Source organism: Cibotium barometz, chromosome 63 (genome assembly GCF_041138505.1).
Source record: "Cibotium barometz isolate CiBa-2024 chromosome 63, ASM4113850v1, whole genome shotgun sequence".
NCBI lineage: Eukaryota > Viridiplantae > Streptophyta > Polypodiopsida > Cyatheales > Cibotiaceae > Cibotium > Cibotium barometz.
In genome coordinates, this window is record NC_141108.1 from 11,748,548 (window position 1) to 11,773,900 (window position 25,353).

The 25,353-nt window shown below is 40.2% G+C and overlaps 1 protein-coding gene across 1 annotated transcript; it reads left to right on the forward strand.

The window, feature by feature from the left end:
• The first annotated feature begins 22,175 nt into the window (after positions 1 to 22,175).
• On the forward strand, positions 22,176 to 25,039 carry LOC147603690 (phosphatidylinositol 4-kinase gamma 4-like). Its single transcript, XM_086796132.1, has 2 exons — positions 22,176 to 24,216; positions 24,540 to 25,039. Exons 1-2 carry the CDS (start codon positions 22,711 to 22,713, stop codon positions 24,942 to 24,944), a joined length of 1,911 nt encoding a protein of 636 aa, XP_086652258.1. The 5' UTR covers positions 22,176 to 22,710; the 3' UTR covers positions 24,945 to 25,039.
• The last annotated feature ends 314 nt before the right edge of the window (positions 25,040 to 25,353 follow it).

Genomic DNA, 25,353 nt, shown 5'->3' on the forward strand with positions numbered 1-25,353 from the left:
AAAGGAGGGAAAAGCAAAGAGACCTTGGGGGGCAAGGATTGGAAGGTTCATGGGAATTTTGTGGACCCTTAAATGAAGATTGAATCAAAGGCTAGCAATTGATGTCACCTTTTCTTGCAAATCCACTATTGTGCAAGAGAAACCACTTCTAGTTTCACAAAAGTGGTTTTAGCAAATTGATGATGGTTTCTTTACTGATGTGAAGAGCAAGTCTTAAGAATCATTCTCCTATTTTGAGAATTGGGGACAGTGGCCAGGATAGGATTTCTATAATCAAGGGTTCAAGTTTTTTTTCCCTCTTCTTCTTCTTCATATAATAAGGGTAGAATTTGGTTTCAATCAATTTGGAGAAAAAGATTTGATTAAGCTTATGTTTAATTTTTATTGACAATTGCTTTGAACTTGCAATTGTGGCATCAAGGGCAGCGGCGGATTCACCGAAGTAAAATCGTAGGTGGATTATTATTTTTTTCTCTTGGCGGCAGAGAATTCAACCAAAAATAATAATAAAGAGGTGCGAAAAATTTTCCTTCTCCTTTTCATTCAGATGCGCGCTATGCGAGTGCAGAAGCTTTTTTTTAATAGGGATTTAGCAATAAGCTTATTGTTATAAGCTTATAAGCTAAATACTACGTGTGTAGGTAGCAATCGTGGGCTTCTGTATTAAAAGCCAAAGCTTTTAAGCTTTGCTATGGTTTTTTTTATATAAAAGAAGCAATATTTTCTTTTTTATGGTTTTTTATATAAAAGAAGCAATATTTTTCTTTTTTATTAATCAAAGGCTAAGCTTAAAAGCTTTGAAGTTTCAAAGCCTTAAATTATTTTAAGCCTTTAAAGTTTACAAAAAGGAGAAAAAGAGGGAGCCTTACAAACACAAAATTCAGCAAGTGGGATTTCTTCTTCAACAAATTTTCTACTCATTTGAAGACTTCTTCAATGAGTTATTATTTGGGTTTATTGTTGACATCAAGGTGATATTGGATTATTATTCTTATTATCTGTTGGACGCCATCGACTTTAAGCACTTTAACAAACCTTCTTTCGAATACACGAGAGTCAGATAAGCTTGTTCGTTTTTCTATTTTATTTGTGCACTTCCATATTATTTTACTTTGTTCTTCTACAATGGAAACCTAGCCCCTACCGCCAACTATCCAAGATCAATTAACTACACTTCAAGCTCAACTCGCTAGTGAGTGTAATCAAAGAGAAGAATTTCACGCAAGAAAAGAAGAAGGTCGTCTCTCGGATCTAATTCTTATGATTCTGAGGGCAATTGCATACGTAAGACATTACAAGCTACTCTTCGGAATCCCAACGGTTTTCTCGGAATACGGAAAGCCAACAGTTTTGGGAAAATGAAAAGATTAAAAAAAATCGGAATGTGAAAGGTCAAAAGTTTTCAGAATCCAAAAGATCAAAAGATTTTCCATAATTCAGAAAGCCAAAAGGTTTCCCGGGAATGCGGAAAGCTAAAGGGCTTGAAGAGAAAAAATTTAGAAAAATCAAGAGATTTTTTTTTCTCAAATTTCTTATGTTCTCCTATTTTTTCCAAGCTTTGAAAAGCTTTTTTTTAATAGATAAAAAAGACTCTTTAAAAAAAAATCAAAATTTAAATTAAAGCTTAAGCTTTAATAAAAAAGCTTTAGAAAATTTTAAGGGGGGGGGGAGAGAGTACTCCCTCTCTCCTCTCCTTCTTCTCCATACCATTCACTCTCCACCCCCTCCTTCTCTGTTTAACAGAGAGGAGGATTAAGCTTTAATTAATATTTTTAATTAAACTAAGCTTAATTTATAATTAAATTTGACCGTTCGTATTCTAAATGCGTTCGGTGTAAATTAAAAATTTTAAAAATTTCTTGAAAATTAGACAAAGATTATTTTAAATTTCGAGAAAATGTGGGGTTGGTGTTTGGCATGTGGTGTGTCCATTCGGGCACCCGTGACCATTCAAATTCCTTTAAAAATATATTTTTTGATCCAAAAAATTAAAAATTCTATTAAAATTATAAATTTTCATTGGATTTGAGAATTGTCGGGTGGAATTGGAAATTTCGTGAACGATGGGATTCTCAGAAAAAATTATGAATTTTCTAGAAATTATTTTTAGAAAACCTAAAAATTGGTATTTTTAAAATATCAATGGTATTTTGGCAAATCTAATTGCTAATTTTTTTTGGGAAAATATAGGTTTGGAATGCCATAAGATAGGTTTGGTGGAATTCAAAATTATCGTATTTTGAGGCCCTATAAAATTAGGGAAATTTTGGAAAAAATCATGATAATTCTTTTTCTCGAGAATTTAATATTTTCGAGGATTATTTAATGTTGAAGTACATTTTCTCGTGCTGACATTAGATTGATGCGGGTTATTCGCATATTATTAATACGATTGTACCTCATATTAGTAGTTATTTCTGTTTGGATTAATTCTAAACGATGTTTTCATGATTTTTTACCATTGTTTAGCCATTCTTTTTGGACATGTTTCTTAATTTCTTTTAATGGCTATAATCTGCGTTCAAAGTGTGTTTCACCTTTGACGCTTTTTTATGATAATTTATTTTGCACTTGTTTAAGTGTGGTCTATGCTTAATTTTCTAAGCCTAAGACAAATTCTATCATGGGTTAGTTGATCTGTTTGTTTTGGGTGGATTTTATTGGATGTTTTCCAAGTTTTATTTGGACTCATCAGGTTCTACCTAGATCACTTGTGTCTAGGGGTTTTTTAATGAGTGCTACACACATGTTTTCACTTGCTTACTTTGGAGTTTTGCTTGAACGACACCACGTTCATATACTCCGGATTGATGAGTTGGCCACCAATTACTTTGGAGTTTTGCTTGAACGACACCACATTCATATACTCCGGATTGATGAGTTGGCCACCAATTTTAATGCTTCTTTTGGCATGATTAATGACCATTAGGTGGCATGCATTGATTTTTATGATCAACTATGGTTTTTATGGATTCGAGGAGCTTTTATGCTTTTATCCATGGTTTTATAAGAATCTTTTTATCTTTTGGATAATATCATGTGCTTTGAAGGTAGCATTTGCCTTCGTTTTTTGCACGTAATTTTGGAGTATATTTCTTGTACTCTTGTACATATTCCAACTCGGATACCTAGTTGCTTATATATCTAGGTGAGTTATTTTTCTACCCTAACTTTATTGTGTTTTGGGTAGTTATCATTAGAAAGGCGCCAATGAAATGAGTCACAAAAGGCTTCCTGTCATGCCAAGCTTCATAATGAGTTTTAGACTGCAAGGCCTTGGTAGGGCATTTGTTCAACACATGGTTTGCGCACATAGTTGCCTCACGTGCAAATCATAAACATAAATCAACAAAATAACATTTTTTATTTAGTAGATATTAAAATTTACTTCAAAAAATATCAAAAATTTACAATAAGAAAGAAAAACCAACAACAATTAACTAGAGATTGCTCTGATACCACTGTTAAAACCCTAAGATCTCTCTAGATAATTGTTTAAATCAGGCATAAACTCATCCACCCGCACCCCCGAGCCCAAGGGATGCACACATGAAATATAATGAAATACATCATACCTTTACCTTGATGTCCCATACCATCAAGAGGTATAACTCCAATCCAATAGCATGTAGCTATAGTGTGAAATGGTAGGTGAGTAGATATGATCCTCTACACAAGAGACCATAGCCTAAGCCTCCGAGCCTCCCTTGAGTGTGCCCCATGCCCCTATTATATAGGAGGGCTCTCAAGTGACTCTTGACTCTCCATTTCCCATGTGTGACCCTTGGATGCCTGACCCTAACCTTAACCCTTAAGGTTAATCCTAACCCATGCTCCACTAGAGCTTGTTCCCATGCTCCCATGCTCTCAAGCCTAATGTGGGTTAGCCTCCTAGTATATGCACACATAATGTGCATATAACACATATATAGAGCAATTGAATGCTTAACCAAGTGCTGAAATTCAGCCTTGCAGGTGCAAAATCAGCCTAAAATCAGCCTTTTGATGAGGCAATTATTGAGGATGTAGTGGACGATATAGTGGACGAGGAGAGAGAAGCCATAGAAGAATCTAGGCGTATGCCAAAATGGCTTATGTAGACATTGAGGGATAGCAAGTTAGCAGCTCCTTTACGTAGCAGAACTCGTGCAGGTTCTCATCATGCAGATTATTCTCATGTGGATCATGTTCTCATTTCTACTTTATGTAATGAGGAGGAACCTGTTTCCTTTGAGGAAGCACATGATGATGATCATTGGATGCATGCTATGCAGGATGAGTATAACTCTATACTCAAGAATGACACCTGGTATTTGACAGATCTACCTCATGGAGAAGGCCATTGGTACTAAGTGGGTTTACAAGCTAAAACGCAAAAGCATATTGTAGCATTGATCGCTACAAGGCCAGACTTGTTGCAAAGGGGTATGCCCAGCAAAAGGGCATTAATTATGATGAGACCTTTGCACCCACATCTTGTATGACTACCATTAGGTGTCTCATTGCTTTGGCAGTACATCATGGGTGGAATGTACATTAGTTGGACTACATTCTTGAATGGTGATTTACATGAGGAGGTATATGCATCACAGCCTCCTGGTTTTGTTGTGAAAGAGAGTCTAAAGTATGCAGGTTGAAAAAGTCTCTTAATGGCCTTAAGCAGGCTCCTAGAGCATGGTATGAGAAGATTCATGCATACTTGGTTACAAATGATTTTTGCAACAGTCCAACAGAGAGTACCCTTTATGTAAAGAGGAGTAAGGACACATTTTTGGTCATCGTTCTATATGTTGATGACATGCTCACGGGACCCGATATAGATCATATTTCAGGCTTTAAGATTGATTTGCAGTCATCGTTTGAGATGTCAGATTTGGGGCCCTTGCATTACTATTCGGGGATTCAATTTATGCAGTACAATGATGGCATTGTTATGTTGCAGTCTAAATATATACAGAAGCTATTGAAGAGGTTTAATCTTGAAGACCATAAACCTATGGCTACACCTATGGAGATAGGTACTCAACTTAGTCTTCAAGATGCATGAGACTCTTTTGATGCTAGTTTGTATCAGCAGGCTGATGGATCCCTTCTTTATGTGTGCAACATGAGGCTAAATATACAGTATGCGGTCTCACAGTTGAGCAGATTTATGCATAGCCCATGTACAAAACATTGGCAGGTTGTTAAGTGGGTTGTTTGTTATTTACAAGGCACTCAGTATTTTGTATTATTTTATCCAAAGGAGAGTGAGTCACAACTGCATGCTTTCAGTGATTCAGATTGGGCTAGATGTTATGACACACGAGTGTCCACTAGTGGGTTTTGTTTTTGCCTTGGTGATTCATGTATATCATGGCTCAGCAGAATCAGCCTACAGTGGCCACTTCCAGTTGTGAAGCTGAGTACAGGGCAGCTTTTACAACTACAGTTGAGTGTGTGTGGCTTAGATATCTTATGGCTTATTTGGGTGTTGGCTAGCACTAGATTTTCATTAGCAGTGCGAGGAACCCAATGTTTCATGCTTGCACTAAGCATATTGAGGTGCATTACCATTATGTTAGGGAAAGGCTCTCTACAGCAGAGATCAACTTGGTCTATGTTCCTACACACATGACAATATGGCAGATTTATTCACGAAGGCTCTTTCTCGTGAAAAGTTCTAAGCTTTTCGTAAAGCTTTGGGCTTACTACCTTTTCAAGATTGATCGGCCATACCCTGTACATGTTCACATCATCACTCCAGGGGGGATTTGTAGCATTATATGGTAGTGATGTGTGTGAACACACTTAGGACCGCCACGGTACTTTTTTCCTCACTAGGAGGTTTTTTCCCCCCGTGCATATGTACACCCTCTTATCTACTTATTTTGGGGTGTGTACTTATCGTTTGTATATGGCACACATTTTTTCATTCTAATCTAGTGAGTTTGTGTGCTCTCAAGCTTCTCTATCTTGTGTGTGTGCATTGTTGCAAACCCTAATTCCAACAGACCCAACAAGTGAAAATAATATATTGGTTTAAGTTGATTGTGAGTGAGTCCGATCAACGGTAACACGTGTGAGACATGTCTAAGCTAAGTTGATTGTGAGTGAATCCGATCTCCAGTAACACATATGAGACGTACCCAAGCTAAGTTGATTGTGAGTGAATCCAATTACCGATAACACGTGTGAGATGTGTGGTATTAATTGTGAGTGAATCCAATTCCCGGTAACACGCGTGAGATGTGTGGTATAGCAAGGGGGCGATATTGTGATTGAAACCAATGTAGGACATGGACAACTAACTTTCAGTGTTACCTTGGTCTCTGAGTCGGAATTGAGGACAAGCTACATGAACCTCTAAGAAGCCAAGCATGATAAGACTTTGAGCCATGCTAGTGTTGAGCCTCTGAACCTGCAACTAGAACATGCCAAGTTCGGACCAAAGTTGGTGCATGTGTATTCTTGCCTAGTGAAAGTTTCTCATCACACTTCCACCTTCGCTTCGAAGGGGGGTTTGTTGGGTATTTAGGAGTCTCATGTGTGCATGTCCACCTTGTGTTTGTATGCGTCCCACCACATATGTGTGTGTACCCACATTTGTATGTCCGTCATCTCCAGTGTGTATCCACTTATGTGTATGTGTGTGTGAACCACTTCTTAGAGGGGGTCACAAGAATATCTAGCTATTGTGTGTGTGATGATATAAGTAATGATGTTAAGAAGAGAATCTTTGTACTTATAAAAGATACATGTACTTCATTGAAAAATGAACTAATACAATCATCTATCACATCAATTAGTTGTGTATTTTTTTTCTCTCTATCATTATCTCTTTTATCTCTATCTCACTGATTGCTCCAACACACTAACCATGGCTCCCATCTTCAAGCCGCCATAGCCTATACAGACACCCTAATCTCGGGCTCATACCATCAATTGCTAACAACATTCCAGTAGCACATGCCATTCGCCCTTCTCGTGCAATTTTTATTGAGCATGCATTAGTAAAAGATTTGAGGAGAGCTAAAATAGTACAATGTGTAGCCAATCGATGAGATAGGGAATGCCAAAACCATCTATCAATATGAAATGAAAATTAATTTGATACTTGAGCACTAATGTCACATGGTGAAATCCAAGAATGTTAGTGGCTTTTTCCAAGGTTCTCCCCCCACTAAGGTTGCAAGTTCACTCTCCATATAGACCTTTAAGTTGTAGAAGTGGATAAGGAACTCATCCTTGAAGGGTCCATGTGGTGAATTATGCATGCTTTCATAGAACATGTTCATTATCCCCTAATGCACTCTCTAATGGTATCTATGTGGTATCAATTTTAGAGGACTCTCACATGGGCCCTCTTATTAAAATTTTGATCAAATAATCCATTGGTTAGATGCTATGTGAGTCTCAGTGGTAATATTTTGCTGTTTCTTTTAAGTGCTAACGTAAGGTGGCATTTTCTAAGGGATTAGATCTACCTTGGTTAAATTCTAGGTGGCTATGAGGTAGGTGACTAGTGGTATAGGTGGTAGGTGGCTAGCATAATATAACCTAATCAATGACGTCATGGTAGAGGGACATCAAGGATTCATCTAGACCATTCACCCGAACAATAGTGTAATCTATTCATCTATTCAAGGATCTACCACCATCACACCAAGGATTGGGTGCCCAAGAAGTTTATACACATAACATTCAACACAAGTGAGGTGGATCAAGCATCTACATCAACCAAAGATGGGTTCCCAATGACAAATGAGCAGAATCAAACTATATATGATGACGCAACGTTGATTTTCCCTTGTTTGTAAATTAGAGGGTAATTTGTGCTCATAGAAGGTCGTGTGATGGCACTAGGGTACGATGCCCAATAATATACCTATGACATAGTTAACACAAGTAAGGTGGATTGAGCATCTACATCAACCAAATATGGGTTCCAATGACTAATAGTGGAATTGAATTGTACGACGGGAAGCTGATTTGGCCTTGATCGTCAATTAGCGGGTTTGTGCTTGTAGAAGCTCATGATGGCACCAGGGTATGCCCGATATTTATTTTGTAAAGAATTAAGGGGTAGAGAGGTAGACTAAGGTTTAAGAGGGGTTTGGACCTAGGACAAGTGTGGAACACCCATTACTTATCTTATCTACATGTATATAAGTTCAATTCTCTACTTTCTTAGGAACCACACATTGCATTATCTTAAATTGCAAACCATGCATTGCATTGTCTAAAATTGTGAACCACACATTGCATGATCTTAAACTGCATACCACAAATTGTATTATCTTAAACTATGAATTAATCTCTTGTCTTCCCTCTTGCTAAACCTTTATGATATGCTATGATGGTGAATGCTTTCTATGATTTGTGAGTTCCATTGCAATTTTTGTGTATCTTAGCACTCTTATTTGCTAAATTTGAGTGAGGTTATATGAGATTAGCATAAGATTTAGCTTTATGTTATGGTTGTGTGTGAGATAGCCTACATAGATTTATCTTGATGAGTGAAATAGCATACCTTCTTGCTTCTTCTACATTGTAGAGTGTGGAGTGGAGGCTTAGCATAGAATGGAGCTTGTGAGCTATGAGAGAAGAGCTTTAAGTAACTAGGAGTGAGTGGAAAAGAGGAAGTGATAAGAGGCAATGAGTGGGAAACATGAAGTGATAAGAGATGAGTGGGATTTGAGAGAAGCTGTTGAGAACAAATGGGAGAGAGAAACCCCTCCCATTGTGTATCTTGAGAGCTTGGAGAGAAGCAGACACTAGGAAGCACCTTCACAGGGAGAAAATGGCTAACTTGGAATCTACAAAAAACAACCTCGAGCCTCGAGCCTCGAGCCTTGAGCCTTGGGCCTTGAGCCTCGACCATTACACAATAGCCCACAGGCCAAAGACTAGCAAAACTAAGTACCCTATCAAAATCTCCAAGGGTGGAAACACCACATTTAGTTTAGGAAGTTGAAAGACGAGTGTGAACAGGTAGGAGTAGGAGTTAGTGGGTTCATGGTGATAATATAACACATCATAATCTAGAAAGAAGAGTGTGAATGGGTAGGAGTAGGAGTTAGTAGATTCATGGTGCTGACACCACACATCATAATATGGAACTAGCTCTCTTAGGTGTGATAGCTAGAAGAGAGAGGAATGGGTTGTCTAGCTATACCACAACATGGTAGCCACTTTTACGGCTAGGGACCACAAACCCCAAAGGAGACCATTGTGCACCCATAATGATTGTGTTGATAGTGCCCATGTCAAATATGTTGTATCTTGTAATTATTAAATTCCATGAGACTACTTCTCAAACTATAAGGTTAAATGCCATGAGACTACTTCTCAAACTACAAGGTTGAATCCATGAGACTACTTCTCAAACTATAATGTTGTGAAGCACATGCTCTACTATGGTATAGGCAAGCAACTTTTTCAATATGTGTTAAGCAAGGGACTACTAGCAAGGTTTCGTTTATTCGTCCCCTTCTTTAAATGTCAGTATGATAGCACTTGCATTAGCATTCTCCATCTATGCATAGCCTTGGAATGATGATGATGCTTATGATAATGATGGTTTTGTCCCCTTACCCTCCACATGCATATCTTCAAAACAATGTAGTGTCTTCCACTCTATGCCCCTATCTAACATATTTAATAATAGTGATGATGATGATGCTCCTCCTACCCCCCCACCTTTTTCCCCACTACACCTCCCCATCTTTTTCCCTGCCACTCTATGCCCCTATCTAACATATTTAATAATAGTGATGATGATAATGCTCCTCCTACCCCCCCCCACTTTTTTCCCCACTACACCTCCCCATCTTTTTCCCTGTTACACCTCCCCATCTCATGTTATTGTTGATGATGTCGTTTGTCACAGTATTGATGATGATGATAATGATGGTCATGAAGGTGATGTTTTTGCCAAAGATGCTTCCATTTCTACCATAGAAGCTTATCAAACACTTCTTATTATTTAAAATCACGATCAAAGAGAGAGAGAGAGAGAGAGAGAGAGAGAGAGAGAGAGAGAGAGAGAGAGAGAGAGAGAGAGAGAGAGAGAGAGAGAGAGAGAGAGATGCTAAATAAGCTCACGGAGGGGGGGGGGATATTTAGTCATTGAAAAAATCTCTCAATAAACTTTGTGTGTGTGTGGATGTACTATCTCACCCAAGCCCAACCAAAAATGGAGTCACTTTTTCATGCAATTGTATAATATGAATGGTTTCTCTCAAATTCTCTCTTTTCTCTACTCAGTACCACTTTTCTTTTAGCATGGCATAAGGCACAATTGAATACATGATTTCATTTATGTTGTGTAAAATCGATAAGTTTTCAATCATACATGATTTCATTTATGTTGTGTAAACACCAATGAGTTTTCAATTATACATGAGATGCGGCTCCTTCTTATAGAGAACAAGGCAATGTATACAATATTCACCAAGATAATGCCTTTGTATAGAGCACAAAGCAATGTGTCCAATATTGTTAACCCTTGTTGGAGGCCCCTCAGGCGTCGAGACCGACCACCTCTTCACTTTCACTTCATTTGGTTGTAGGCGCCGAAAAGGCCGGATTTCACTATTTCGCTTAAATGGTTATGTATTGTATATTTTACATGAGTTCTTGCCAATTGTCTAACTTAATGAAGGCTAGGACCTAATTTTTAACTTTGGTTGCCTAAATGGTGTAAACCCAAGAAACAAAGGAGATAAGGCAAAAGGAAAGCCAACCCCTCATTCTCTTGTATTCTCTTATGCATAATCTAAGTGTGCTCTTGCTCTCTACTCTCTCCCTCTTGCCTCTTGCTTGCTTGTATGCATGATTTGAGCTCTCTAGCTGCTTATCTATGGATTTGAGAAGGAATAAGAGAAAAACAATTCTGTGCGTGAGTGAGTGAGCGATGGAGGGATCGAGCTGTGAGGCAGTTCAACTACAAGGAGTGTGTGGTTGACGATAGTGTGAGCTCTTGAGTACTCCATCGGCGGTGCTACCTACTATGAAAATCCCAAGCTCAAGTTATGACAAGGTAAGTGACATACCCCACATGGGCATTTGTGTGTTGGTGGGCTATGGTATATTAGTTCTCAATTTGAGCATTGTGTGCTTGAGTGCGGCGTGGTTAACTCTTGGGTGACAAGAGTGACTCTTATGCCTTTCCTATGGTGTAAGGGCTTACCATAAATGGTGCCGCTATCAGGGAATAGCCCCACCACATAGCCACAATGCATTTTTATTGCTTGAGAATGGTTAAATTCTATCATATTTTTGGTTTTTTCAAGAATGGAGTAGAAAGGAAATCCCAAAAATCCTTTGATTTTACTACATTGTTCTTGTTTTCTGTTGCATTTTCTTGTTACCTTAAGAAATCTATGTTTAGTCTTTCTTGTTACCCTTAAGACTGTTGGAAATTGGGGGCCATTTCGTGGGAGGTCACCCACCGAGTAGTGTTCATGACACTACGTGCTTAACCTCCACCACTCTAGTCTCTTCCAAGCCACAAAAATTGGTGGAGGGATGAGAATGGCCCTAGTCTTCTATGCATGTGGGATGTAGGCAGCCAAGCCACGACCTTCCAACACCCTCCCTCGATAGCCAACACGAAGGGTACCTAGAGTCTTTGATGACACTTGGCTCAGGGGTCTATGTGATCGCATAGAGATGTCACCCGGCTATTCCAGCATATGCCCGGTAGCTATAGTGATTACTCTGGGCATACCAACACGACATAGCCTTCTTAGTCGTACATGCATTCGGCCTTTGTTCAGCTCCACCAACTAGAATCGGCAAGTCGACCAACTCTGCTAATAACATCCCAACATGACCTCCCTGGCTCTGATACCATGTTGGAAATTGGGGGCCACTTCCTGGGAGGTCACCCATCCCAATAGTGTTCATGGCACTGCGCACTTAACCTCCACCACTCTAATTGCTTTCAAGCCACGAAAATTGGTGGAGGAGGGATGAGAATGGCCCTAGTCTTCTGTTACTTATAGATGATCCCATTGCTTGGGACTGTATGTATGTGGGATGTAGGTGGCCAGCAGGCCATGACCTTCTAACAAAAACTGTGCGTCTTTTAATTTCTACAATTCTTGTTTAGGTCAGTTTCTGCGTATTCTATTTTTTGTTCATTTTTCATTTTTGCACATTAAAAAAAGAGTAATTTGGGTTTGAAATCGAATCATTTTGGTTAAATAAACCCAAAAATTGGTTTCCAGGCATGGAGTCTATCCCAATTTTTACTCTTGCACGGAGAAATTGGGGTAAAAACAATGATTTGGGTAAGATTTGCAAAATAGGTTATTTTTTTTATTTGCATGTTGTTTATGCTTTTACATTAGTGCTAATAACACAAATTAACTTGGCTTAATCTCCCAATAATTTGGGCCACTAATTGTTAGCCTGAATTGGCTAGCCGCATTTAATGCGTGTAGACTTTTAGGCCCCAAGTCAAGAAAAAATCTAGGAAAAATCGTGACACCATCCCTTTTCCGGTAATATGTGAAACCAAGACTAAAATTAAAATTGAAACCATAAAAAATAAAAAATAAAAAAAGTAAAATTTTAAAAATAAAAAAGGAAAAGAAATAGTAATCGCTCGGTAAAAAAAATATGAGAAATTTTGGAAAAACGCATGCACAAACTATTTTAGGCTGAGATCATATTGTTATACAATACCCTAAATTTTTTTAAATTTGTATATTTACAAACTTGCGCTTGGGTACCCTGAAAAAAGTGCATACACCAAAGTGTTTAGAACTGTCTGAAACCCACTTTGGACAAGTTTTCCTAGCACCCAAAAAATAAAAAATAAAAAATAAAAATTTGGACTTTCAATTCCTTAGCCCCAACCAGCCCTAAGTCACATGCACTTATGGTGTGGATGTGTTTTAGAGGCCAATTTAGAGGATAGCGCATTCGTTTAGCAAGGGATGTACCAACCTACTCTAAGCTCTGGACCTTCGATCAGAACCCAATTTAGCATAGTACAGGGTCCTAGACTTGCCACCAATGACACCTCGACTGAACTTGACTAAATGGAAGGTTCTCAAGATTTAGGGAGAGAAAGCCCTACCCCAGTCGCGTTAGCCAGCTAGCCTGTTTGGTCGTATGGCGAGTTATCTCACAAGCTCGGCCTTTGGCTCTGCCTCTGAACCACTCTTCAACACATACCAACCTACCAATGGAGGAGTTGAGGTTGACTTCAGAGCAACACCAAATGTAGCCTCATTGTTGCAAAGAAGGAGGAAGCATCCACGTTGATATTCCTAGCCAAGCAACTCCTGTTGCACTTGATGTTACTCTACCCATTGATCCACCTCTTGCACAAGTGCTTATGCTTGACGGTAGAAGATTGGAAGACGTGTAGGCAGCAGAGGCACTAATTTAGGCTGCTAGAGCAAAAGAAGAAGAGACTTTGCGGTCAGTGTAACAACGATTAGGGCCCAAGTAGCCAAAATTTCTCAAAACTAGTCCCAAGTTATGACTACGCAGGTAATACCCAAACTATGACTACATAGGTAAAATACCTGATAGCCAAGACATGAGTGGTGACATTGCACATGCCTCCAAGAGGGAACTAGGTGTGCATATCCTAGACCAACGTCTACTCACGGAAGACTAGGAGTACAACATAGAAATAAAATTTCTTATAGATTTTGGGATTGCACAAATGTACGGTGTTAGTTGGGAAGAGATTGTCTAGATAGTATTTGGAGCCACGACTGAGGAGGAACATTGTGGGGAATCTGTGAATGCATATATAGGATCATCGAACATGAAAGGATTCAAAGATCTATGGAGCAAGTCGGCACATCCAAGGTTAGAGCCTCGACAATGAGTGAAATGGTAACAGCTCCTGTAAGCCCACAACATTAGAGGAAGGTTGAGATGTTATAGGGACCTTTTAAGAGGTGTCATTAGGAATTTTAAGCATTTTTGCTTAAGGTGTAAACTTACTTTCACTAGTCACTCTCATTGTATATTTTTATAGGTATAATAGCCTATGATGTGACTTATAAACTCATTATTACTTATAATATGTGACTTGTAATATTCATACCATCATTACTTTTTTATGCATATCTTAGTCACTTTCATTCACTTTTCGATCCCCCAAAACTTTAAAATTCAAATTCCAAACTTTTGGCTCCTTTGACCTTCTTTCTTCTCCCTTCTCCTTCCTCTTCTTCTCCCCTCCTCCCTAGATGCTCCTTCTCCTCCCCTCCTCCCTAGCCACCCCTCCTCCTCCCCTCCTCCACTTGTTACCCCTCCACCATGCCTCTCCCTCATGCATTCTCTCACCCCACATCTGCACCTCTGCCTCTCATCTACATCACCCACATCACTCACCAAGGCTTTTCCTCGTGCCACTTTTCTTCCACGCAATCTGCACACTGCCATGAAGCTTTTTCTTGTGTGATTCCTCTCCTCCTTGATTTGCACATCATTCACCTAAGGCATTTTCTTGTGTAGCTTCTCCTCCTTGCATTTTGCACTCTCCCCCCTGTACTTTTCATGCCATTTTTCTTCCCTTAAGACTACTCCTAGGATTCTTATCTCCCTTACTATGCAGAATGCCTCTCTAAAATATCACAACAAGCCTCCTAAATTTAGGTTGCATGTAGATCTTGATTATGAGTACGCAAACCTTCGGAGTACTAGAGGTGGCTAGATTTACACAGATACCAACTTGGAAATCATTTGGGAAAATAATAGGAAGAGCATTAATCTATGGACAGATTGTAGGATGTAGTACCCAATAGATCCTCTGTCGTTGCTCCACTCCCCTTTCAAAATGTTACTTTGTTTCTACGTTCTTTGGATGATGAAGTTAGTGGTCTTCTTGGATACTGTTGAAGGCTACATTCTTAGCTGTAGGTGAAGCCCAAATAAGGTTGCAAGAAGAGAATCTAATTCTACTGAATTAGCAAACAATCAGAGGAATGCATGTACAAGTTAAGGAGCTTACTGCTAGAATAAAGGCAATGGAAGGAGAACACACCATCATGGAAGGAGAACACACCATCATGGAGAAAAACATTAAAGCACTGGAAGCTGATAAAGTTTAGCTATGTAACAACAATTTCATTGCGAAGAAAACCGCCCGAAATCTTCAAAAGCATATGGAAAACTTCAAGAATATACCAATGGGATATAGAGAGAGAAAAAGGAAGCGGCAAGTGGTAGACTTTGTTGGGTTGAATAAAATGGTGCAAGTGGTAGACTTGTTGGGTTGAATACAATGGTAGACTTGTTGGGTTGAATACAATGGTGCAAGAAAAACAAGACTACGGGCCACAAGGTGTGATGAACCATCTCTAATTTCATTTTTTATAAGTTTCATTAAATGTTGGTAGGTTACTTAAAAATTCTTATTTGATTTGTTTTGCAAAAAAATTGATGGTCAAATGATGGGATATTGCGTTGGAGCAAAGCAAACAAGAAACGGTCTCCTAAAACATGTTATAAAAAATGTAGATATCATCAATCTAAAGGATCTTATTAGTCTAGTAGATATATTGCATGCATGTGACAATGATGGAATTAGCTGCAGGGGGTATGAAGTAATATATAGAATCTTCACAGATGCACTGTCAGGGAAAAGAGCTTAATGAGACCCTTGTTGCTGCCGACTCCTTACAGTGTTAGTATGGCAAGACAATCCATGAATTCTAACGTAGGTGCCATTTTGGGTGGTTATTAGTATGTTGAAGATTCCATGCCTACCTTGGATGTAACATCCTTTTATTACACAATGAGTTTAATAACATTTACTTGGACTTGGTGAACGGTTCAATAGGCAATGATCAAGTATTACGGATTCACATGGGATGAATGCAATGGAACAATTGTAATTATCATCAAGTTGGATGAATGCTAAGTGGTCAAGGGTTACAAGTTGGAGAGGGTAAGCTTGGCATTGATGAATAGAGCACTACTTGTGGTAAAGAGACATCTGAAGATGAAATTGTGACACCATTGGATCCAAACCAAGATGAGTTAATGCAAGAAATGCCAATTGATGATGAAAGTGCATCAAGTACTGTACCAAAGAAAATAAAAAAAAACAAGGAAGAGAAGGAATATTTTGGTGGGTTATCAGAGAAAAACATTTGGTGGTGGCTGGCTGCATTTGAGGTGCCAATAGAATCACATGATACACTTAAATGGTACTTTGAAAGGAGTTTAATTTCAAATGTGATTAAAAACCAATCTACAGGGATGGATCTAGAGGTAGATGGCATCAGCACATTCAACATTGAGTGGAACTTGGCAGGTGATCTAAAGACAATGAAGTGCATGCATAAATGTAAACATGGGGCAAACTCAAATTTCACATTCCTGTACTGTTGCCACACTAGAGTTAAAGATAACAAAGGAAAAAACAAAGTTGATGCAAAGAAGAAGGAAAGGAAAGAGGGAAACACAAAGACAAAAGGAGAAGGCAAAGCGCGCATCAAATGGGCCAATGGGATCAAGAGCTACAGTCAACGTCTTCTCCGGATTAGCATGAAATTGATAAAGACTAGGACCCAATTCTTGATATCCCTCTTCATCATGTCCATCCATGTACGCTACATGCAAGGCTTAGGATACTAGACAAACTTCTCATGTTGCACGTCAACTATGCATGGAACATGGAGCGGAAAGAGAGACATGCAGAGTCTATTGCCAAAATAGAGGAGATATTGTCAAAAGTGGGCTTGCATGGAGGATCAGTTAAATTCACAAAGGATGCTAAGACGTGTGGGTAGACATAAGATTAGCCTAGTAAAATTTCCATGGGTGGCTCAAAGGCAAGGCATCTCCTATCCAACCATGCAAATGTTAAAGCCATACAGAGTTTGAGGTGTGGAAGAAAATATGTGTCTGTATGATACACAGAGGAAACGAGGCTAAAATGGGATTGAAGCGTGCAAAGGTATGGGTTTGCCTTGATGCTCCTATTCCTCTACTTGAGAAAGCAAGACTTACAGAGGAAGAGGTGAAAACCTTCAAGAAGAGGATCGATGAGTTGATTACAGCCATGATTGATGCATGGTGACTAATTCACATTACACATTACATGGTAAGAAAGATCTTGCTAACATGTACATCAAAATTAAATTTATTTATTTTACTTTTTTTTAAAGTGTTTTCTAGCATATATTGTATGCACATAGTCCCTTTTTCCTCGACGAATCCGGGTCACTAGCCCTTTGGAGCACACAAGGAATGGAGTGATCCCATTACCTCGCTTCTGCTACATCAAGGCTTTGAAATAATTCCTATCATAGGTGAGGAACCACCTAGAGCAGCGTGGACTGCACTCCCCACTATCCCAGTAGGCACAGCTGACACACAAGACATATTTTAAGGCCTGTCTCCTATTCAAAACCTGGGGAACGTCGAGGAGATAAGGCAAGAACAACTAGTGCTAGCTCAAGCTATAGGTTGAAGAGTGAAGATGAAAGTGGGCAAACACAAAGTGCCTAGAATGTCCTAGGAAGAGCACGAAGCTCATAGAACAAGGAAGAGGGCAAGGAAATAACACAAGCGATTAGAAGCAGCAACACGCCAAAAAAAGGAAGAAGCAACCCGCTCAGTGGTGCAAAAGCAGGAAGAAGAAGCTAGCCAAATGGAGGAAGAGTAGAAGTAGAAGGAGGAGAAGGATGCCAAGGAAGCCTCGCACTAAAGAAAAATAAAGTTTCAGAATGATCATGCCACACCCACCACCCATCATTCCACCAAGGTGGAGAAGGCAAAGCCGACCTAGGGTCAAAGCAGTCTAGGAGATATGAAAATATAAAAAAGCACACATTTATTGATGTCGAAGAAGGGATCTTTCACAAGAGTAGTAAAAGAGGTCATGGATAAGGTAGGCTTGGAAGACCCGAAAGTCCAACGAAATGCTGTAATGGCTCTTTAGGAGGCCTCTAAAGAGATTTTGGCAGGGCTATTTGAGGACTCCATCTTGTGCCACATCCATGCCAACCGGGTCACTCTAATGCCCAAGGATTTACAGTTAGCTAAGCGGCTCCACGTCGATAGGTCTTTTGAACCCTAGTACCACCTACTCTTTCCAATTGTAATATAGACATGGTCTGCTTTGTAATCACTTTTTTTAATAGAAGAATCAATATTTTAGTTTTAATATCTTTGTAGCCATATTTGGTAGTGATGTGTGTGAACACACTAGGACCAATCGGGGCACTTTTTCCCTCTTTAGGTGGTTTTTTCTGCTAGTATACACCCATCTTGGGATGTACTTATCTTCTTTGTACATCACACATTCATTATCTATCTATCATCTCATTGTGTGCTCTCTTGAGCTTTTCCACTGTGTGCATGTGCATGTGTGTGTGTGTGTGTGTGCATTCCTGCGACCCTATTTGCAACAATCTTGTCGAATACTATCTTGTACCTTTTATTTTCTCGTATGCCTGTCGGGCTTGTGTGTTTCAAAAATACCATCACATAAAGAGTTCATTTTGTAAATATGAAGGTATTTAGGACAGATACAGGTTGTAGACGATCAATTATGGAATGCCAGATGCACTCGCCAAGCCCAAGAGAACCAAGAAATGTTTTTTGATGAAACAAAGGCCATTTTGGCCCATTTTGAGCCCAATAAGCACCAGGGGAGGGTTGCAGGGGACATATTATGCAGCCAAGAGCTGGGCCGGTATGGCACAACTTCTGGCTATTTGACCAAGGGGTCAAATAGCCAAGCTGGGTGCGCCTTTGCTGTTTGACATCCTTGTCAAACAGCGAGAAGTCATGCCGTGTTCTGATGTCATACGCAAGGGATATGTTTTGACATTATAAGGGATGTCTACATGGCACGACATACGTAATCATTACCTTCTAACATATGTAAGGGATGTGTTTTAACATAGTTTACCACATCATTTAAAGTTCACACATTCAAAATTACTCATTTTTCACACAACAACACATAGAAAGAAACTCATATTAAAATCAGATATCAAAGCTATACATGCCTAGTGGTCAAATTGATTTTACAAATTTTTCTGGCCTTCCAATAAGGGTTTAATCTTACTCGTGTGGCTAGGCCCCTGCAATGTGTTCCAAGGGAGAGTGTTTATTACTACATGTGGGGCTGAGTTCCTAGCAAACTAAGTGAAAGCACACCTTGATAGGAGTCTCCATGGGCAGTTACTGCAAAAACCGTGCTCATAAGTACTAATAACAATGCCTTGTCGGCATTCTTGGTGATGCCTTCTTTGTACAGGCTTTTGGTGAGTGCTTTGAACTTTAGAAAAGCTCTTCAGCTATGTGGCTTGTGTAGTGGGTATGGACCACTCACATCACCGAAGGTGAGAGGCTGCCTAGGTAGTGTCCAAGCACAACATCTCTTCTAAACTTTCATCGGGCTCCTCCTTTTCTCCCTGCAAAGGAGTTGATAGGCAATGACACATGCAACCACGAGTTTGTGAGTTTGTTTTCCCACATCTGACATTGTGGTAGGAGAAAAATTACGTAAAGAAATTTACCACTAAGTCTTTGTCTTTTTCAATGACTTGCATCTTGCTAATGTTGATGCTTCCCGAGACATATTGGGGCCCATATGTGAAGCAACCACCTGTTTGTTGGTCATCACCAGTCAATCTTCCATTCTTGTCAAGCTCTTGGGTAGACACCTAGCTATGAAAAGGCTCTACTTCTTTGATCGCGACTAGAGTAGAAGAAACTATCTCCTCAATAGAACGACTGGCACCATATGATAGGTACTCCATATAATTTGTGAAGTCACTATCACTGTAGTCGATGTTGAGTTGACCTCTTGTTGTGTTGGCGAGGATTGAAAGTGCTTTCTGAATATCATCTAGAAATAAAAACCCTTATCCATCCACGATGATAGGGCTCAAGAGTTTGACATTAAGCTTAGGGGGGAGACCATCCTCCAGCACATGGTTCTCCTTAGCTGATTCTTCAATGTTTGCCTCAACTCAGCCTGTAGGATCCAAGGGCTCCTGGATTTCTGGTATCTCAACATCTTGAACTAGTGCGTTGCTAGGTGTCCACTTGTTTTCTCCTTTCCCTTTGAGGCTGTCAGCCCTCCCTTTTGCTTTAGACTCATTCAAGAAGAAGATAATTATCATGTCCCTGTGACAAAAAGCTTGTTTCCACATTTCCAATCCTGAGGTTTATCACTTCATCGATGGTGGAGTGTTCGGTATTCTGCGGTAGACAATTGCTCAAAACCATTTGTAGGCGCTTGTGGAATGCTTTGTCATCCATGAAAAGATAACTTATGTAGTTTATAGGAACCCATTGCCTGGTATCGTCCAATATTATACCATAGGGTTTGACAGTGGCCTCCATGTACTCTACGATCTCGTGGAATGAATCGCTATACAACATTAGAGTTTGTTGCACACGTTGATTCTTCCACATAAGATTGGTAGGAGCTCATTCTTCCTACCTCTACAAGCCCTGCCTATTCAAGGAACTCCCATAAGCTAGGGTTAATAGCTACCACTGCTGAAGAATCTTGTATGCTAGAGAGTGCACTAGGAGAAGAGTTTTCAAAACTTGAGAGACTTATAATAAAACTACTATGAAGGCAATGCCTTATATAGGCATTTAATGTGGTCAGTTTTTAGAAGTGATAACTTTGATTTATTGTTTACAACTTTAATTTAACAAAAGCATTAGCGGGCGTTCAACTTTGCGCGTGGAGGGGTGGCAGTCCCATGGATCCACTTGCAAAGTTTCACCTACATCAAACATTGTATGATAATGATTCTCCACCCAGACCCGTTAATTTTTGCAAAGGAGACCCCTTGGGCACTATGCAAAAAAGAGCGGGTGGTAACAGACCGTCTTGCCCATCCGGCGTCCGATGGTGGTGAAACTTTGTGAGTGGAGGGATAGCATCCCCATGGACCCACTCACAAAGTTTCACCCATATCGGACGCCATATGGGCATGATGACCTACCTAAACCCGCTATTTTCTACATAGGGACTCTCGGCACTATGTAAAAAAATAGTAGGTGGCAACACACCGTCCCACCCATCCGACGTCCGATGGTTGTGAAACTCTCCGAGTGTAGGAGTAACAGCCCCACGGCCCACTTGCAAAGTTTCACCTCATCCCACGTCGTACGAGCGTGATGCCCCACCCAAACGCACTATTTTTTGCAACGGGACCCCTTGGACACTATGCAAAAAATAGCGGGTGGCAACACACCATCCTACCCATCTCCTCACTGTGATATGGCATGGGTACTATAGGTAAGTGAGCTAAGTAGCTACCATGAGCTAAGCTGTCTAGGAAATCGTCTACCATGAGCTAAGCTGTCTAGGAAATCGTCTACCATGCTCTAGAAGGGACAAGGAGTCGGTAATATTATTTCATAGAATGACAGTGTAAGTCAATAAGTTCTTGCTTGCCCCCACTGCTTTACAAGTTGTTCTTGCGTAATTCTTACTTGATAGGATCCTCCCACTAGGTAACATACACTCACGCCATCATGTCTTTGTGGTGTATCTCCTACCATGGACTGCAATAGTCTTGTCCCATAGCGCCTAAAATAAGTTTTACATTGCCAGCATAAGTGGGATGCTCGTACAACATACGACACTCATGGTGCAAGAGGATGAAACTGTAGGTAGAACAGGTCCACAAAGGTGGCTCTATAACATCACTCCCCTATAGTGGTGGATAAAAATAGCGTGAGTGGGTTTGAAAGGAGGAATACTTAGCTGTCCTTGATAGTATCATTCCAAGCAATCCGAGTCCAAGATAGGGTCACTCGTATCTCGATCCACGAAAAGTCCATGCTCACTGCTTGTAGTCACAGCAAAGTCATACTTCATTCTCTTATTTTCACATGTACTCTTTCTCATCATTTTAAAATATCTTTATGATTAGTCGATTTTTTAGTATGTGTATAGGTGCTATATTTATATTATAGTGGGTTAGCTTTTTCCCCAAGAGGCTCCCACATGAACTTTATAGGACAATTTTGTTATATTATTTAGTTATAATCCCTACATTTCTTTTAGTTTTAAATCACGATCTACCTGCCAATATTTTTCCACTAATAAATGAAAACGTGAGTGGCAAGGACATCCATCTTGGCGTGGGCTCCAAGCCGAAATCTTAACAACAAAGACAGAGAGTACCGTGCAAAAAGCACAGCTCCCCCCCATGGGCGCTGGCTCTTTGATGGTTGGACATACCCTAGTCTTCTGTCTTTTCGTCATGTATCATGTCAATGTACAGATTCAATGACAAAACCTCAAGCTGCTTGAATAGATTCAATGGTAAACACTAGCTGTGCCTGAACAGATTGAATGGTAAAACCTTAGTTGTGCCTGATGGCAACACCAAGCACCCCCTACCCATTTTTTTTGAACGGTTATAGTTGCAAAACCCTAGCTTCCTCACCCTAACTGCTTGCACAAAAGCCTAGCTTCACTTAGCGTACCTGCTTGCGCAGAATCAATGGCTAAACCTAATGCCAAACTCGATCCTTTTTTTTAAAACAGATTCAGTCTAAAAATCCTAGCTTCAGCGGCCTAAACAGGTACAATGGCTAAACCCTGTTTGTGCACTGTGCGTCCCTCTCTCTCCTTCTCCTTGCTGCAACAATGGCAGCTTCAGGATTTCCTCTCAATTCATCTCCCTGTGGGATTCTTCTTCCTGACATAGCCTGAAGCTTTTCGGGTCTGTTGTAGCCAAGCCCACCACCACGGTAATGGCAGGCCCAGAACCCTTTATAATGCCATTGGACGTTTCTAGAATCATCACAATTGGGTCTATTAAGCTCCACATTCAAGCGCAGAGAGGCTTTTGCGTGGGCCAGCAGAGGCTTGTTTGGGGTGGTAAAGAGTTCTCTGAGGACCTTCAAGACCATGGGGCATGCCATGGTGATGTTCTGAACCTTGTGCTAACCTTAAAAGCTGTGTATGGTAATTATCCCTTGTGCACAATCAGACCCTCTAGTGCTATCCCACAACTCAATGAAGAGGCTTCTTCATCAGACCAACAGTTTCTTACAAGGAGAGATGGGCGGCTGGATGCTTCAGTTCTTATAAGAGATTTATGTCTGGATGGTAATCAAGGCACTCTTCTGCATGATAATTCTAAGAGGCCATCAAATGCATGTGGACATGGTGGGGACCCACATTCTGAAATTCGCATGCTAGATGGGTTGTTCCATCCTAGAGTTTGCAAAGTTTCATGTGGGGTTTATGGTCCTAGTACGGAGAATGCTGCTCGTTCTAGGGTTTATCAGGTTATGACTAGGGTTTGTGAAGGTACAGTCTCATCGGGCCGAGATTCAGATGCTCATTCTAGGGCTTATGAACACACATCTAGGGTTTGTAAAGCAACATCTCCATTGGGTCAAGATACAGATGCTCATTCTAGGGTTTATGAAGCAATATCTAGGGTTTGCAAAGCCACATCTTCATCAGACCAAGATTGGGAATCAGAGCGTCAGTCTTCCTTGATATCTTCTCTGCAGGTGAGTAGAAAAGATTATCAGTTGCAAGAAGTAAAGCAACCCCAACATGCGTACCAACAATGTGGCTATGTACAAATTGCAAAGCACCCCATCCGGATTGAGGTTTCACAGCATTTCAGAGATCTTGTAGAGCATGTCAGGATGGGTCTTAATGCAGGCCACCGTCCAGAGTTGGCCTCTGAAGGCTCCGGGGGTGTTTATTTCATGAAAGAGGAGTGTGGCTTGCATAACGTTGCTGTGTTTAAGCCCATGGATGAAGAGCCCATGGCTGTAAATAATCCTAGGGGATTCTCTTCATCCCAAGCAGGGGAAGGTTTAAAGAGAGGCACAAAATGTGGTGAAGGAGCCATCAGAGAGGTTGCAGCTTACATTCTTGATCATCCTGCTGGGGGTCATAAATGGGGGGTCATCAAAAAGGAAGATGAGGGGTTTGCAGGAGTGCTTCCCACGGCCATGGTGAGATGCTACCATGAGGCATTCAAGTACAGCACAAGCAACCATAAAATTTACAGAAAAGCAAAGCTAGGGTCACTTCAGCAGTTTGTTGCTGCAGTTGGCAGCTGCGAGGACATGGGTTCATCATTTTTCTCTGTGGAGGATGTTCACAAGATTACAGTGTTGGACCTGAGACTTGCGAATACGGATCGCCATGGCGGGAACATCTTAGTTTGCAGAGGAAAGGATGGGGTTTTAAAGTTGGTCCCCATTGATCATGGCTATTGCTTGCCTGAAAAAGTAAGCACTACCCTCTCTCTCTCTCTCTCTCTCTCTCTCTCTCTCTCTATATATATATATATATATATATATATATATATATATATATATAATACATACATACATACATACGCATGCACATATTTCTACCCGCACATACTACTTAAAATTCTACCCAAGTCTGACAGGAGTTCTGTGGACTCTCTCTCTCTTTATACATACATACATACATACATACATACATACATACATGCACACTCATACATACATACGCACATATTACGTGGGGATCTATTCAAGTCTGACAGGAGCTCTGTGGATTTTTTGCCCCCTCTGGGGTTCAGTTCGGTGATTGCACATTTGAGTGGCTTTACTGGCCCCAAGCATGGCAACCTTATGAGCCTTCCACTCTAGAGTACATCAAGTCTCTTGATGCAGAGCAAGGCATTACACTGTTGCAGCAATGTGGTTGGAGTCTCCTACCGCAGTGTGCTCGTGTGCTGCGTCTTGCAACTATGCTGCTCAAGAAGGGTGCAGCTGCTGGTTTGACACCTTTCCAGATTGGCTCTATCATGTCCTGCAGTGAGTCGCTGGATGTTCAGCCTCCTATTGAACTTATGCTTGAGCAGGCAGAAGCCATGAGATGCCCTTCCTCAACAGAACTTGATTTTCTTAAATTTTTTGCAGATTTGCTAGATGACTACATTGCCACAGTGAAACTCCCTCTGAAGGAAAATGTTAGAATTTAGAATTTCAAGTGTATAGACAAGGTGTTTGCAGCTTTTTTTATTCTTTGTTTACTTTTTGTTGCAACAATGGTACTAAATACAAGAATCTGTTGAAATTTGTAGGTGTCCCCATCAACCAATTATTAAATGCCTTTATCTTGGAGTGATAAAAACACGGTTTATTTGTCTAATTAGGTGCTCTTTGGTATGGTGAGGTGAGTGGGGATGTCATAGCATGTAGTCTATGACATCCCCACTCTCATACTCTCATGGAGTTGGACTGTACTTAAGTTTTTGTTAATTAACTCAGTGCAGAATAGACACTCCAAAGCTTTTCACAGTTTGGGACATAACTTGATCTCTCCATTGGAATGTATTCAGTGCAGAATAGACACTCCAAACCTTTTCACAGTTTGGGAAGTAACTTGAT